The sequence below is a fragment of the Aedes aegypti genome, chromosome 2 (assembly GCF_002204515.2).
Source record: "Aedes aegypti strain LVP_AGWG chromosome 2, AaegL5.0 Primary Assembly, whole genome shotgun sequence".
NCBI classification, from domain to species: Eukaryota; Metazoa; Arthropoda; class Insecta; order Diptera; family Culicidae; genus Aedes; species Aedes aegypti.
Window position 1 is genome coordinate 453,314,721 of NC_035108.1, and position 18,293 is coordinate 453,333,013.

General features: G+C 38.1%; 1 protein-coding gene across 1 annotated transcript; it reads left to right on the forward strand.

The window, feature by feature from the left end:
- Window positions 1-1,884: 1,884 nt before the first annotated feature.
- On the forward strand, window positions 1,885-17,873 carry LOC5564926 (transmembrane protein 115). Its single transcript, XM_001649239.2, has 4 exons — window positions 1,885-2,530; window positions 2,604-2,679; window positions 16,623-16,982; window positions 17,120-17,873. Exons 1-4 carry the CDS (start codon window positions 2,086-2,088, stop codon window positions 17,490-17,492), a joined length of 1,254 nt encoding a protein of 417 aa, XP_001649289.2. The 5' UTR covers window positions 1,885-2,085; the 3' UTR covers window positions 17,493-17,873.
- Window positions 17,874-18,293: the final 420 nt, after the last annotated feature.

Genomic DNA, 18,293 nt, shown 5'->3' on the forward strand with positions numbered 1-18,293 from the left:
GCGGGTCTTCAGTACATCGGAGAGTATGCGAGTACTTCCAATGAAGTTGAGAGATTTGCAGTTCCACGTACCGAGTTTCCAATCGCTAGTCCATTTTCGTCGCTGTGGTCTTTGCCGATTGTTCCGGTCCGTATTCTCTCGTTGACGTTCCTGTGCTGATGTGTTTTTACGGTTGGCTTGCAGGGCCTGACACCAACCCCCTAGATTTCCAGAGGACCATTCCCCCTAAATGTTCGGAGGGCCATAGTGCGCAGTTTAGCTTAGAGTCCTTCTCTGGCACTCGGACGATGATCAGCCGCCCCTGACATGGGGAACAGACGCTGTTGTGAGCCGCTCCTAACGTGGAGTACAGACGCTCCAGGTTTGCAAAAGCAAACCCCCCCTTCCCTGTCAGCATACGACCAAAGTTCCCACCGGGGGTTGGTTACCCGATCTTCCCCAAGGTTACTCGTACCCCGGCCAGTACCACGAGGAGGTAGGGATAGGAGTTGCTGGGCAAGAGGCTAAGGACCGCACAAAGGGGTCTATTTTATTCCTGCAGGTACGCGAGGTACCAATGGTACGCCATGCCCAGCCATTTACCGCACCGAAAGGTTGTTGTCTGCAATTTTTGCCGCTGGCGCCAACTGTTAGTGGTTATGAACGAAATAAACAGTCTTTGAAACATTTGAAAACTCCACATCACAATCAACAAATTAATTATCTGATCAGTTATTGGGCCACACTTATGAATCCTACACATCAGCAATTTAGCAACTTGATTTTTTTTTTGTTCGTAATTCGGCCAAATGGCCGGACACCACAGAATTGCTGCCAAACACTCATTTCCTTGTTGGACTGACGTTGAGTGAAAGCTCAAATGATGTCAAACAAACATCGATACGTTTTCATTCTGAGGAAATCGATTTGTGTATGATTGATCGTGCGTTGGTATTCGTGACACTTTACTTGTAAACCTCTGTATTTCTATTTCTATTTAGATAGGTTAATATTTTCAAAGCTATGCGATCATTCCGACATCTGGTGGCTATGGAATCGTCAAAAAGAAGTTGGGTTAAAACGCACCGTGTGCAGCTCAGTAGTCGAGAAGCTTGACCTCGGGGCTATATCACATATGTAAATGCTTGGCATCAAATGCGAATGTTGTTTGAAACACGACTGCTTTAATGATATTTGCTAGATGTTTTCTTCAATCATCATCCATCATTGAAAAAGTCGTATTTCCGACGATTTTTTACAATTTATCTGTAATTCGGATACAAAAATGATGTACTACAATAATGTTCAGAAATGACAAAGAAATGATACTACGATTGAACTTTTATGATTAGGCATGAGGTTTAGAATCTCGTAGAACAAAAACTGTAGAGAAATGTATGTTTTACAGGTACTTAAATGAACAGATATCAATTTTATGAGGTCAAAACCATCTCTAATCGGCATACAGTGTTCTCAAAAGTTTTTAAGTACTAATAATTCGTTCAACTAGTGGTATTCATTCTGATTTTCATTTTTACAAATTCTCGGTAGAATTTTTTGAATGTAAAAAATATCCAAAAAACACAATTTCGACTTGAGGCACCTCCTAATCTTCTCCAAATTGGATGAAAATTTGTCTGGTAGTTTGTTTTAGTATTGCAACTAGGACTTGGGGGTGACTGGTTGAATCCCAGAAATTTTGATTTTTGTGAAACTGTCTAATGAACATATTCAAGTAACTTATCGATAACAGCACCACCATGATGTTGCTACTTGTGTTGCCAACTCAAAATTAGGATTTTTCTCCGTGTTAACCTATAAAATATCGGAGGCTCTTTCCATAATTTGAGCTTGTATAAATTTTAGTTCCGCTAGTGACCGTTAACGCCGCTAGTGGCGTCCGTTGATGATCAACAGCGAGCTGTCAAAGCTAGCAGCAATCTTTTATTTTCATTCACGTCTGCAAAACATTTCGAAGGAATTCGTCGCATTGTAGTGATTTCCCGTACGATTTTTACCCTCATCTATCGGTAGCGAATAATATCCACAGAAGAGAACCAGTTCTCCATGTAAACCCAATCGGACGACCTCCACGGAACATTGGCCATGGCGAGCAGCGGCAGCAATAACGCAATGTACTTGCGGCAGCAGTTCTCTGCCCTGCTGGGAAACACTTCGTCATCGATTAAGTTCATCTGCATTTCGACCCTGGTCGGATACGCGCTGTCCTTCTCGGACCGTGCCGTGGATATCCTGAGCGTCACGCCGGGATATTTGATGCCACCGACCTTCTGGATCTGGACGATATTCACCTTCTGCTTCATCGAGTTGCACTTCTGGGAAGTGTTGGTCGATTTGATTACGGTGGGTTTGTGCGGGAAGCTAATCGAACCGTCCTGGGGCCAAATGGAGATGCTGCAGTATTTTGCCATCACCAACACCGGGGTGGCGATCCTGACCAGTTTCTACTATCTGTTCTACTCAATGATCACCAAAGACGCGGAATTTCTGTTCGACGTTCACATCCACGGATTGGCCGGGATGAATGCAGGTATCTATTTTGGGACAGGGGCTCGATGGTTATGTTTGAATGGCTCATGAATCAAAATTTTGTACCTTTTCAGCTGTTAGTGTGGCCGTAACGCAAATCATGCCGGATCATTTGATTGCCCGGACCCCGCTGGGAAAGTTTTCAAATAGGTGAGTGGATAGTATTTCAGCAAGACTGGTAGCGAGACACCTTTTAGTGTCTTGATCACATATTTTGAAATCAGTCACTATGTAGTCTCTTATTAAAGGTTTTGCTACTACTTTTCCGGCAATAAAACGTAGCCGAAATTCAAGAAAAAATGGCAGAAAAATAGAAGCCATACTTCAAATCTTCAAGAAAACCATGCAACTGTTTTCTGCTTTCACCACCATCGAGTGACCAATCAATCAAGTTTTCAACTCGAACGGATGTTTGGTTCTTTAGTTTCGTGCTTTTGAAAATTGGAGGAGTTGACCTTTTTCTTGTTGCAGTGAATCCTGATACAAAATTCAAGAGTCTGCAAAGATCTCTTTAAAGTCTCTTATGCTTTTATACTTCAGGAAGCTGCTTCTACACACTTAGATTAAATTACCGAATTTGGTCATCCATTTACCGAAATCTCAACAGCTGAACGATCGGTAATCGGTTCGGTAAACGAATGGATTACGGATCTTTCGGTAATTTGCATTTTTAATTTCAGCTGTCAAAACAACCGAACAGTCGGTAATCGTTTATCGAAGAACTGCAAATTTAGGGTGCAGATTACCCTCCTTGGAATCTTATTTTCTCGAAACAAAAAGATCGGAAAAAGATTTGCATAGTCACCCTTCTTTATTTTACAACACAAATCAACAAACATTTCATTAAACCTACAGCACATAGAAATCAACATGTTTTATTCATCAAACATAGGGGTCTATCTTATAAGTCGAGTCGATCAAAATGACTCGACTGGAGTCACTGTCGACCAAAAAATATCGTTCGACACGGTCTGTCACTCGAGTTTTTCGACAGTTGTCACTCTATGTGACTGGATTACTATGGGAGCAGGGTGGGTGTACGGCTGTCAACTACAAACAAAGCTCGCCTAACAATCATCTCTCACGCGGGCCGTCCCAAACAGCATCATTTCTCACGCGGGCCGGCCAAACAGCACAGGTCGAAAACGCGGGCCATGACAGGTAGCAAATGCTGATGCTTTTCAACACTCAAACAGCGGGATGTCTAGCAGCGTTCTGAGCCACACGAACACACCCACAAAACATGAACGGTAGGCGCACCTCGTTGCGTGTACCCCCTGTATGGGAGTCGACGAGTGACATCTGAAATATGCATGCTTACTTTGATCGACAGTGATTACAGACGAGTCACATGAATGTGCTCGATTTACAAAATAGGCCCCATAATCGCTGATGGGATCGATGCCACCTCCTTTAAGATTTAAGATTTTTTAAATGATATAAATGAATAGGTGGATAGGCGTCGCAATGGAGCGACAAGATTTAAATTATATTAGGTGGTTAAAATTGAACAAGCCATTTTAAAGTCAGTAAGCATCGAAGCGTCCTGTATTTTGCCTAGTTTCTCTACTGGAAAAGGGTTGGCTCAAAGCTTTTAGCTTTGCTACCAACACAGGCAAAATACAGGAAGCTTCAATATGTCTCTATCATGTGTGCTCTTCCCGACAGTCACTATATGATCCAGCAGTTGGTAGCAAAGCTCAAAGCTTTGAGCCAACCTTTTTCCAGCAGAGAAGCTAGGCAAAATACAAGACGCTTCGATGCTTACTGACTTTAAAATGGCTTGGTCAATTTTCATCACCTAATATAATTTAAATCTTGTCGCTCCCTTGCGACGCCTATCAACCTATTCATTTCTATCATTTAAAAAAGCTTCTACAGACTCCCCTTAACTTTAAGTCACATGACCGATATAGCCATAACAAAATAGAATATAAAACAATAACGGTCGATACCTTCTCCTATGGATATTACACTGGTCCCACAATTATGGATCAATTAGAGCTTTGCAAAAAATTGAATAAACATAGAAAGCAAAATAAACTACATAGTTCAATGCATTCAACATTAAATTGTGTAGTTGGACATATACTTACTGCACATGAACATGAATACGAGTCCGGAGGAATGCAGACCGGTGCTTTTTTCTCACTCGTTTCTTATCATCCTACTAAGCAACAGATCGTTATTTTAGCAAGATTAGGAGGCACCTACATAATCGTTGCAATTCAGCATGAGCATAATGAGGGTCGTGAGTTCGAATCCCGTTTTGTTTTTGGTCGAATTGCAATTGGCAAAGAATGCTGTTAGTTAATAACTTGGTTAATAAAGTGCTCGGTTGACATTCAACTAAGAAGCAGGCTTCGTGTCAGTTGGAACGAAACGCCAGAAAAAATAAGAAGAAAAAGGAAGCGCCTTGTTGAGAAGTTGAGAAGCAAATTATGTTCTTGTTTGGGACGTAACGCCAGAAAGAAAAAGGAGAAGAGTTTGAAGAAATTCGTTAAGAGATTTTTTCCAAGAAACCCGAGTAGTTACTACGCTGATTGTTTCTGTCATCTTCATAATTTCATCGACAGTTTGTATCAAGAGTTGCTTCATAATTAGGAGCTCTTCCAGTAATTCCACGAAAAAATCGACCAACTTTTCTTGTGGGAATGGGTCATTTGGCCTAAAGCCATTTGGTATATGGTCGTTTGGCATAACGCCGTTTGGCATAATAACCATTTGACATAACGGTCATTTAGCATAAGAGTGATTCCAAGCAACAGCACCAAAATTTGGTAAATTTTTTAATTCATTTTTTTCTATTGAGCTGAAACTTTGCACAGTTTTCCAGTTCCATCTAAATCGTCATTTTCCGATATCAAATCTTCAAGTTGAGTCACGACTAACTTTTCAAAAGGGTGTATGTGAAAATGGTTCAAAAATATTCAAAAAGCTGCACAGCAAAAACGGTTCGTTCGATTGTTAGACAACTAAAAAAACAAAGTTAGACAACTAAATAAAGATTCCAAAAAAATACATACAGTAAAAAAAAAAATTTTTTTGCATTAAAAACATAATTTTCGACACAAAAACTCAAATATCTCAAAACCATATCGGAATACCAACGTAATTTTTTGAGGGAAAACGGTCCATTATATTAGCTATCTGCCATAAAAATTTGGCGATGGTAAACCAATAAACAAAAAAGTTATGACATTTCAAACATGTCACAATTTTCACATTTAGTAGAAAAAAAAATTTTTTCTCGGTGTAAATTATTACGGGAACCGCAGTTTGTTGCTGATTTTATTGTTAAGGGCCTTGCGTGAATTAAACAAGTCGTTTTCATGTATTCATTAGTATTATGTATATTATATGAATAAATATTATGTATATGTATAAATATTATATGTATATGTATATATGTATAAATTAAAATGAATTAACAGATTACACGAAAATAAAATTTTTTTTTACCAGTATATTTTTTTAGAGTATGATCGATGAGTTTCTAAATGTTATATATAAACTTTAAAAGTTTTGGATTTGGGTATGCGTTATGAGATCATGAAAACATGTTATTAATACTTATTTATTTATTTATTGTTATTCATTTTTTTTACAATATCGAACACTTTTGCATCATGGAGACGGGGTTGGTGGTCTGATGGCTACCGCTTCTGCTTCATATGCAGAAGGTCATGGGTTCAATCCCAGGCCCGTCCCTTTCCTCGTACTTTGTAGTTCTATATCTCTCACTTGCTTCTATCTAAACTATTCGTTCATAGCAAACGCTAGAACCAGAGACGGACAAGAAACCGTTTCCCTAACGCTTCCTACTTCCACGCGCACGCCTTTCTTACGCCTGATACATAGGCAGTCTGCTAACCACAAAAGCAAACCTCTCTGCCATGCCTTTCCCCCAATCCATACACTCCCGCATGAACTGACGTGGATGCAGTGGAATATACGGTCTACGTGGGAGCCAGTTCAATGCATCATCAATTCCTCCCCCTTCCCCTCATTGGTCTACATTCTGACGTGGCAGGTGCCATTGTTGCCTAAAAATAGAAGATCACCAGCACTTATACACTGAGGATGCCTGTTAGTCCCAAGCAGTCATTCGGTTGGTTCCTTGTGTAAGTGCAGCTGATCTGGCGATACTGGAGTGCATCCACGGGCGGCCAATCAAGCTCAAGCTCAAGCTCAATATAGAACACTTTTGCATCATTATCAGTACAGTTCGAGTATACACTGAGAACAGCGTTGCGGTTGAAAATACTATATCAGAGGGTTAAATTAAATACATAACGCCACTTGATTTGTGCAGACTAAATTCGCATTTATTTAGAATATTTTGTGCATTCAATTTTACCATGGCACCATTTGTATAGTAAAAATTACTATATCATGGTTAAAAACTTGCAGCAGACCAGAATCGAACCGAGGATCTGGTGATTGCCAAGCGCGAACGCTAGCCGCTCGGCTATCGACGCGGTTGGATTGAGAGGGAACGAAACGCAAATAAAAAGCGTTCATGATAGCTCAATCGTGGTTGGAATTGTAAATTTAAAAACACGTTCATGGTTCTCATTACTGCAACGCTTGTTTCAGTGTAGTTTTGCTTTAATTTTATTTTCTGACAATGGAATGAAACAGTGAAATTTTTGGGTTCCTTGGATCGTTTTCGCGTTATTATATTGCTCGCTGAGCTCTGATGCCGTTAATTCGTACTCTTCAGTAGTAGTAAAACAAAATGATAATTTTGTTAAATCTTCTTCTTTTCTGCGATTCGTCCAATCAAATAGTTCTTTTGCAGTTTTAATTGGATGCTCACGTTCTTTGGCTAAACTTGCTCTTGTGGCCATGCGCTTTATGGTTCCTCCAATAGCATCACAAGGACCTTTGCCATGTGACGTAGCAAAGAAATGCCATTCTGCATCAATTCCGTACTTTGATTTAAATTGACATAGGCTCGAAAAATTCTTACGGTTTTTGTACTGCGATGCTGCTCCATCAGACATGAAATATATCTTTCTGATTTCTTTATCCTTATCAACGCGTAAAAAGTTAATCATTTTGGCAATGAACAAATTTACAGATACTGAGTCGTGTCTTAAATCTTCGGAAATTACAATAAAACTTATATGTTCAATTTGCGTACTTCCGTTGAAATAAATAACAAATGGATGAATTGTAGCTTGTTGTACGTTCCAGTGATGGGACTGCACTTCATCTTGCAATACAAAGCTATAGTTTTCAGAAAAATCACAAATGACTAAAAATTCACCATCTTGTAATGTATTTTTCGTAAAGCGGGATTGCTCTGTTTTAATAAAGTCGTGAGGAATTAAACTTTCTAATTTCAAGCAAAAAAATGACACAAACTCATCTACAGGTTTTACAATAGTTTCTAGGTCACACCTATCCGTGGTCACCCATTGCTCAAATGATAACTGATCAATATAATTTTCTTCAAACTCAGCGAATAAAGTATTTTCCAATGATGAAGAATCTGGACAATCCGAACAAGATCGTAGATAGCAATTTGATGTTGTATTTTCACACAAAGGACTACCAGTTAACATTTTAATATCCTTTGATAAATTGATTCTTTTCAAACTATGTAAGATTAGGTTAATATTTTCGTGTGTTGTGCACACACAAACATTATGTGTTCCTGAATTGGATAGAAGCTTGCATTGCCTTGGACGAAGGCTTGCGAATGAGGAAAAACCTACCTTAATATTTTCGTTAATTTCCTTGAAGCGTGTATACGCTTCTTTCAAAGTAGTCATCATTAATCGTTTTTGGATTGCTTGACGCTTTCCATCTTTTTTTACAGATACATAATCTTTTTGGCCAGGCATAGCTCTACTTACTTCATCGTCTTCAAAATATTGAATTATTTTTTTCTTTTGTCTCATCTGTTAATGAAGTACTCGACCTAGCATTTTTGGTTGCAAGACAGTTATTTTTGAATTGTTTTGACTCTTTTGCTGTATTTCTATTGGTTTTGAACTCATCAATGGCGTCTTGAATAGACCACGAGCTTGGCAGCATCGACAAAATCAATAATTTTTCTTTCCTTGTCGTGGCTAGATTCGAGAACCTTTCCTGTATTTTCCACATCCTCAGGTCCTAATTTGAAGATAATCAGATGTAATCAGATTTTAACTTTGTGGAGAAAACCAGCGCCGAGAAAACCGACCTGCTTTACGTATACTAGATCACCTGGGTATAGACCCGCCTTGTTCTCTACGAGGTAAACTTACCTGTATAGAAAACTTTTTTTGTAGCTTTTGTCTTCAATATTAGATTTCTTATAGGTTTCTTCTATCAAAAGGTTTCAACACTATTGAGAGAATTTTTCTTCAGTTACGTACAATAAAAAATATGACACTATCAAGACTTTAGATCACAACACTGGATCGCGTCTAACTTTCTAATAGATGCTATAATAGTTATGAATAATTAAATAAAATATCATGAAAACAACTTGTTAACCTCATGTGGTACCCTTAACAAAAAATTCAGCAACAAACTGCGGTCCTAAAAAAAATTAACAATGAAAAAAAAAAAATTTCACTAAGTGTCAAATTTGTCAAATATTTGAAATGTCATAACTTTTTTGTTTATTGGCTTACCATCACCAAATTTTTATGGTAGATAGCTAATATAATGGACCGTTTTCCCTCAAAAAATTAAGTTGGTATTCCGATAGGGTTTTGAGATATTTGAGTTTTTGTGACAAAAATGATATTTTTTAATGCAAAAATTTTTTTTTTTACTGTGTGTATTTTTTTTTTGAATCTTTATTTAGTTGTCTAACTTTGTTTCTTTAGTTGTCTAACAATCGAACGAACCGTTTTTGCTGTGCAGCTTTTTGAATATTTTTGAACCATTTTCACATACACCCTTTTGAAAAGTTAGTCGTGACTCAACTTGAAGATTTGATATCGGAAAATGACGATTTAGATGGAACTGAAAAACTGTGCAAAGTTTCAGATATTTTTGAAATGGTCGATCAGAATCGACTTGCATGCCTCCGTGGAATCCCTCATAAAGGTCATTTGACATAACCATAATTATATCTCTTCTTTCAAAAGATGCCTGTTCTTGATGAGAAAATGTTATGTCAAATGGCGTTATACCAAAAAAACCTTATGTCAAATGGTTCCGCGTCATTTGGCCGAATGCCGTTTCGCTGAAATTGAAAACAAAAATGAACTGCAGTTAGCATTGATTTAAAATGAATTTTAAAGCTGAATTTCAAGTAACTTGTTCAGCTTTTCATAGATAAGGATAAATCATCATTGTTAAACATATAGTTAGCGTTAGTTTATGAAACAGTCATGAAATAGTGCTGAAGAACATCCTAAATGTTAGCTTCTTTCACTTCTCTGCTAGCGGTAATATCCACCAACAAATGTTTTCGCATCTTGTTTGTAGTTAGCTTTTGACAGTAACTAAAACGGCTTGAGACTTATATATAATTATTCGTCCTTCTGCTGGATCGGGTTGCTTCGATTCCTCGAATCGTACTAAGCAATACATATATCTCATAGCTCTAGCAACCAGTGGCGATTCCCTAACCTCAAATATACCTGTTCCACGAATAAAAATTCTTGAATTTCAGCAACAAATTTGCATGTACAGTGCAAGCACTATATTCTGAACGGTTAAGAAAATCCATTTGAATAACTTAAATTATTAAGGATTTCAACAGCTGGGATATTGGTTTGTCTTGTCCGTTGCATTTGACCAATATCTAAATAAACGTAGAGATTAAAATAAAACGTCCATCAGTTATCAATTATTTTAAAAATCATATGTTAGCCTGGCACATGCATGTTCCTAATAATGGACGCCATATACATCAATGGTCCTAATTATGAACACACATTGTTCCTTATTATGGACAGCAAACGAAATTTACGTATAATTTTGTTGAAAAAACAACTTAACCCTCTCTTTCCCATGGTAGCTCCAGAGCTCCACTAGTTTTCGACGAACTGGAGACAACCCGAATTAGATGAATACTTAATAATAGTTACTAGAATATGTTTATATACTCATCAGATTAATCCAAAAGTAAACTAACTGTTTCAATATTAAAACTATTGATAAACAATCAATTTTCTATTGAAAAACAACCGAAAACTTTTTTACCGAATTCGAAAAATTAAGACCATTTGCAACATTGTTTGTTCAAGTACGTTTGATAAAAACGCTTTTTTCGTGAAGAAATAGGCGATCAAAGTCGTGGGAAAGAAAGGGTTAACCATGTATTTTAGTTTTGAAGTGTTACAATGAATCATGTTTCGAAGATGTAAAACAATGAATGTTCAACATAAGGCACGGACCGTTCAGAATATGGCGCTGTCTAATTCAGAATATGGCGCTGTCTATAATATGGTACTGGCACGGTAATGAATCGAGATTTGTTAGACAAGACGATTTCAATAATTACCTTTTTAATTTATGATTTAAATTTGCCGAAATAATCATTTTTAGACCCGTAGAACAAATAGAAAGTGAGGTTACGAGTCACCACTGATAGCAACCACAGGTCTTGGCTTCTTATTTGTACAACAGAGAAACAGTGAGATTCTTTGGAGTTAGTGTTCACCGAATTGTTCGGTTAGTGCTATACGCAAGCAACAGTGCAGAGGAGAATTTGTAAGCCTAGGGCTTTTATACTTCGTCGTAAGCGCTATTATTCATCGTATCAATCTTAAAATGTTCCACCACGGCGTATATTCAAACTTACCTGCAACATAGATCAATTTCCCAAGTTTAATTTTGTAAAAGTTGTTATGGTTCGTACACTTGAACACCGAAAATGCAATAAAACTACTGTATTTCGACAAATAACTTCAGTTCAATTATCCACTTTGCACTTTTTCACCGAAATCGCATGGACGAACACGATCCGAGCGAAATGCTTAGCGATCGACTGAGCCACACCACGATACAAGTTTCTTACCGCCCCCTTTTGTGACTTACTTCACCGGGCACTTATTCTCACTATGGAAAATCTTCGCACTTCTTCACTGAAGGATTTTATTCCGATCACACGCCGTAAAACTTCTATAATTCACGAAATTTTGATTGTGTTGTTTTCGCTGCACTGTGAGCAGCTGTCATGATTGTTCGTTCAAAAGGAATTGTGCTTGTATTTTTGGGCAGAATTTTGATGGCGAACAATGAATTTTAGAGGAAATTAAGGCGATTATAAAGCGAAACCAAACTTTGAATTTTCGATTGCACAAGCCTGGAGTATCTGACAACAGTTCGCGTTGAAAATCGATCAAATTGCTTGCTTACTGGAGGTGATCAACTGGATAAATTTTCAACGCGGAGCGCTGTTTGGTACTCAAGACTTGTGCTCTTAAAAAATTCAAACTTTGGTTTCGCTTTATAATTGTAATTGCAATTGTAATTGCTCAATCCACACCCTGGCAGACAATTATCTGCCTATCTAGACACGGGCTGGGTGAGGACCTACCAAGCCTCCCCCGTTAACATGTCCTATACCGTTTAGCACACCGGGATCTTCCACAAGCAGGCGCCGGAATTAAAGCGGTCCCACAAGCTTCAGATACATTAAATAGATATAGTCCCTCTGGCACTAAACCGAATGGCGCCCTCCGCTTCACCACTAGTACTGCTTCCCCACACGCTAAGCACAATATCGAAAGTAGCGCGTTTCATAGCAAATACAGTACACCACCTCCGACACTATGCCAAATGTACAGGAAAAACAGCACCAGTAAGAAAGCGGAAGGCGCACCACTCGGTTCAGTGCCAGAAGGACTATAAGTATAACGAAGAAGAAATGAACAGATAGTAAAGTTGATTCGGTTATTTGATTGCTGAAACGAAAAAAAAAACAGAAAAAAACAGAAACAAAGTGTTAACATTAAAACGGGGTTTTATAATTGATAAATGTATCGATAGTTTCTCATCTGTTACGTTTCCTTATCGTAGCGCTGTCGATTTTTTCCATCTCCAGGGTGTTCGTCTCCGCTCGAGCAATGAGGACCATGATGAAATGAGAATATAAAAATGTGAGCATTAGTGTTGATCTAGTAATAGATTAATTTAAACTGCTTTCCATGTCCTAAGTAACTTGTAAACTCCTACTCAATTATGTTTTGTTGGCCTACACGTTTTATTTAGACACAATTTTTATTTAGAAAACTATTTGGATCCGAGATTTTAGGTGCAGATTGAGCATGTTTGATAAAACAAGCATCCTGTTTTCAGTTAAAGAATGTTCAAGAAGTTGATGATTCTGTTATTTATACTGGCTACATACAAGAATTCACTATTGATGTATGGCAGTGTTGTTGATTCTATTGTCTATCGCTCATCAGTTTCGCGCCACCCGGCAGGGACTTGGTCCTATGTACCCAATACTCTGCTGTGTCTTAACTTCACGCAATACATTCTGTAGATGTGTGATACAGTTTGCGGAATATTATGATTTATCACTTCGTTCAGATGGAAAATTCTGTTATGGTACCATATTCACATATCAGATAACTCCCACCTGGAACGATGTAATACATCGGACACATCGGAGACATGTAGATTCAGATGTATGTATACGATCTATGCCTAGTTCGGCTCTGATCGACAGGCAATCAGTGTATTCAGTTTTTCAACTAGCTTGAAGCGATGAACGTTTCAAGACAAGCTCTCCACTATATCTGCTAGCAATCACCGGTCGTCGATAGACATTTCGGTTCTTTTCTGCTAAAGATAGATCCGATTGTATGCCAAAGACTATGGCTCATGCTTTTCAATACAGCTGGAAAAACAAGAACTACACCCAGCACCAAATAGTACGTAACTATGAGGCGGACCGGAAGGTTTGATGAGCAATCCCCACCTCAACTTTTGGTTTCGCTTTATAATCACCTTAATATATTTCATCATGCTGGAGGAATGAAAGGAGATGCCCGTAGATCTATATATTATAGTAAAACATTTTATTATAGCATTGATATGGTGTATTTTGACCACTCACTTTATCACAGTGAGCCGTTAGTTTTGCGACGAATCCGAGAACTGATTGCGACAGAAATGAAAACGATACGACGAATACAGGGTGGCCACCGAATTTTGATTTTGAAATTCCCGCTTTTTTCCCGGTTTTCCCGGCATATTTTACTTAATTTTCCCGGTTTTTAATCCATTTTTTCCAGCGACTTTAATAGACTTTTTCTATATCGTTTCTATGAAAAGTACTGCAAAAAAATTTTTAACGGTTTAAATTTTTTTAGTTATTTTTTTTCATAGTAATTTGATTGTTTATTAATAGTTTCACTATTGGAACAATAAGTTAACCATTAGATTTCTCTAATCTATATAGAATCTTATCCTGAAAGCTATGACATGGTATAGTATTCATCTGAATCCATTTGTCTCGCGTTCGTCGAAAATCAATGAAGCCCTGGAGCTATCTATCATGGGAAAGAGATGGTTAATTGATCCTACTCTTGACACGACAGGGGTTTAATTTGAATGCTATTTGACCCATATTTACCAACAGCCCTTTAAGCCAAACTTAGAATTTTCAACTTCAAGTTTTAAGATCTAGAGAACCTGACAACTGTTTGCGTTGAAAATTTGATGGATTGGTTGCAGTCTGGTGATGATAAAACGATCGAAATTTCAGCTCAGAGCTCTGTTGAGAATCAAATAGACTCGTGCTCATGAAATTTCAAGGTTTGGCTTTGGTAAACAATCACCTTAAGCGCATCTTAATGCTGAATTTCAGATAATATGGTCGACAAAAGCCCCAGGTGTCTGAGTAAATCATCAAGATGCCCAAGTAGTTCTTTAACGTAATTTAAATTATTTCAATTCTTAAACCTTTGAATTTTTTTCTCTAAAGCAAATAAGTTCAAGGTATGGATGAAACAAATCCGCACATGTAGAAGCACTTACATAGGGCTCACTCACAATTTTAATAACACCGAAAATTATCATTTTTGACATCCATCCACCCTCTCGTAATGCTTTTTGTATGGATATTCTACACATTTTATATGAGCTGTAACAGCTTGATCGTTATTAAAATCGTACATGCACCCTTATCAAAAACTTTGTCGACTAGATAACAAGTGACATGTTAAAAACATTTATAAATAAAGGCTTGTTTACAAGATTAGTTGTGGTATCCAGCAATTACAGAAGAGTGCTAACCAATCTGCAATAAGTAATTAAACTTTGATTCAAAACGTCGAGTAAAAAAAATCGAGAGAAGTTCAAAAAATATTAACACTGACAGTGCGAGAACAAAAATTCAAAAAAATATTTTAAAACATTGCTTAGAATAGAGTGAAACAGTTTTAAGAAATATGCACTGAGGCAAAAATCTAAGATAAGATCACACTAATGAACGCGTTTTTTATTATTTTTTTGTTGATTCATAAGACACTTGTGTATTTCATTCGACGAGATTGAGATTCATAAGACAAGTGTAATTTTTTCATAACAATCAATTGTCAATGTCATAAGAACGCTTATGAACCCCATTGCTCATCATTGTGAAGAACCACGTGAGGCAAATTTTTTCATTTCACTATCAGAAATTCAATATGGCTTCCGAAATGGACGTGTTTGCTGATTTGTCGTTGGCTGACTCCGTTTCTAATGCATCAAAGGGTAAATATTTTCTATTTATCATCAATTCCGCTGTAACTAACACTTTCTTTCGAACAGATTAAGGAATTGGATCCAAACAATAAGATTTGGGAATGAAAATTCAAAACAATTTGTATGACGCGTAAGAAATCACAAACCCCCCTCATCCATTAATCCGCCCCTAACGTAAACCTGCAACAATTCAGGCGTTCTTTACAACTTTTCTCAATAATGTTTCGCTGCTATGATATACTTCTTTGCGTTCAAAATAGGTTAGCCAAATAGAGAAAATCGAATTTTCATCCATTTTGTCGTATCGCAAATCGATTCTAATGCTTACAGTAAAGTGCTTTGATCGAATTGCGGCGTGACAAAATGGATGAAAATTTGATTTTTCCAAGTTGGTTAACCTATTTTTCAACGCGGATTAGTATTATTCATTCATTGAAATTTATAATCTAAAGCTCAAATTACACAAGACAGTCTTATGGAACCACGAATGGTTCAGAACGTAATTCATAAGACTATTTATGGATTTTGTTATCAAGTCAATGATGGTTCATAAGATCATCTTACGAAATTCCTTCGAAGTGTATTATGGAAACAACATCTGCCGAAAACCATACGATGGTCTTATGAATTATGAAAAAAGATTTTTCTTGTGTCGTAATTCCATAAGCAAATCTTATGACAGTCTTACGTTTGCTTTCCTCAGTGTGATGTAGCATAGTAGATATTAAATAATTATTGTTTGAAATTATTTTGAAATTGCAGATGCCATGAGAATGCATTAAACATAACTGCTTCCTATCATTTCTTTGGAGGTAATTTTGTAGATTACAGCTTGCAGATGTTCGTTCAAGACGATTTTCCCGGTGATCTTCTCAAATTCCCGGTTTTTCCCGTCTTTTTCCCGGTGGATTCAAATTCCCGTCTTTTTCCCGCTTTTCCCGTTTTTCCCGGTTTGGTGGCCACCCTGCGAATAGAGAAAACGGCAAGTAATAATTTCATTGCATGATTTCCAACAAACGATCAGGATTTATTAAAATCTTATTGCACAATGCGAAAGCCGTTTTGGGAAAGAATTGTTTGGCATCGGTTTTTGTATCAGCATCATCCACTGCAATAGTGGTAAAATTGTAGGTTATCAAAGCTTAATACGATGGATACTAGCACATCACCGTACTCGACAAATGCATAATGCAGATATTTCTTTCATCATTAACACAACAAACCAACAACGGCTTAGATCAAACTGAAACTAAACTGATTAAATTTGGCTTAAAAGTCGCTTTTAGTCACTTTCGGAACACCGCAATTCACTATTTGTTAACTATTTCCTCAAAATAAGTATTTTTGTCACCACTTTTCGCTACCAGCCCTGGATTGGTTTCTTCCGTCTATTTATTGATGTCCCTGAATAATATGTATTATCTTTTATTTTCCAGGAACGTTCCTCTCACCGTGGTAATCGTATCGATAATAATGTGGGCCATTGGCCTGCTGGACGGAACGTACCCAGCGATGTTCGCTTCGGGTTTGTACGTCTCGTGGGTGTATCTGCGATTCTACCAGCGGCACTCAAACGGAACACGTGGCGACAGTGCAGAGAACTTCCGTTTCGCCAGCTTCTTCCCCAATGTGTTGCAACCGTTCGTTAGTCTTATTGCCAATCCAGTATATCTGGCCTGTCTACGAATTGGCCTGGTCAAACGATTGACGCCTCAGCAAAGCAATTCATCTTCACTGCAATCAGTCAGCGTCCACTCGCTCGTTGGGGTTGATCCTCATGACATGGAAAGGCGGAGGTGAGCATTAAGCTAATCATGATTGAAAAGAATTAATATTATTGGACGATAAATCATGCACATCATGCGTTTCGATTTAGATTTTTTTAAATCATGGCGTTTCTTCGGATATCTCAATTATTTCTCATTCTTTTCAGACAAATTGCCCTGAAAGCTTTAAGCGAGCGATTGTCCAAAACTACTGACTCTAGTCGTCAAAACACGCTGCCCAAATCGTTCCCTCAGACGGGTGCTTCTGGAAAGCACCATCATCATCATCATGGACACCACCATGGAGGGCACCATCATCACGGTGGCGGACATTTGCCCTTTCCAATGACCATGGATCGGCCAGCAATCCCTCTTCCGCCACCACCGAGCAAATCCGCTCTGAAATCCGCCGACTCGACGAAACCGACCAACAGCAATAGCGGCGTGGCCGGTTCGAATAGCACAACTACCGTAGATTTGATCAATCTGGACCGATCCGGCCCGAGTCAGCCATCTGGGTCATCAACGACGAACACTTAAAATAATACCGTTGCGGACAAGAAACCGACAATTGGCCAGTGTGAATTTGTTAATAGGAGATCGTTTTGTCGTGGGAGGGATTACCGGAGATGAACTCGTTCGTGGTAAATGTGAATCGCAGAATTCAGAGACCTGTACTGCGAATTTGTAAAATTTTTGAGTGTATTGGAAAAAAGATGCTTTAAATAACTAACTATAGTAGGATATGCGCTCTCCCTGTTTCTGTTCATCTATTTTCTGTAGATTTTACTTGTGATGATTGATAAGCTATAAAAAAGCACGGAAGTGTGTAATGATCGGTTTTGCGTTGTAGGACAAGTAGATTAGCTCCTATTGAATGCATTACCATGTTAGAATCTAAATAAAATGTACCTAAAACGATGCCTGAGTTTGTTTTTTATCGAACAGTCATTAAATATTGATCGAAGACGCTTGCTAATAATCTCACTTGCATGTCATCTTTATTTGTGATTTCTTCTAAGGTGATTAATTAATTCATCAATAATATATCAATTAACTTGATGAACTTCATGGTCGCTTCTCTCCATCCTCGACTGCGATCCACGCTCTCCAGGTCCTGGTGCAGCTGGTCAATCAACCTAGCTCGCTATTGAGCGGCATTCTTGCAACATGCTTTGCCCAGCGTATCATTCCAGCTTTAGCCAGCTTCAGCTACACACCGTTCTACAGCACGCCGAAGATCGTCATTAGCACTCGGCATTCGAGAACCCCATGAGCTGCTTGCAAGTCTTCCCCGAGCATAGTCAGGATGTTTACTCGTTTACAGAAATGAAATTCCCT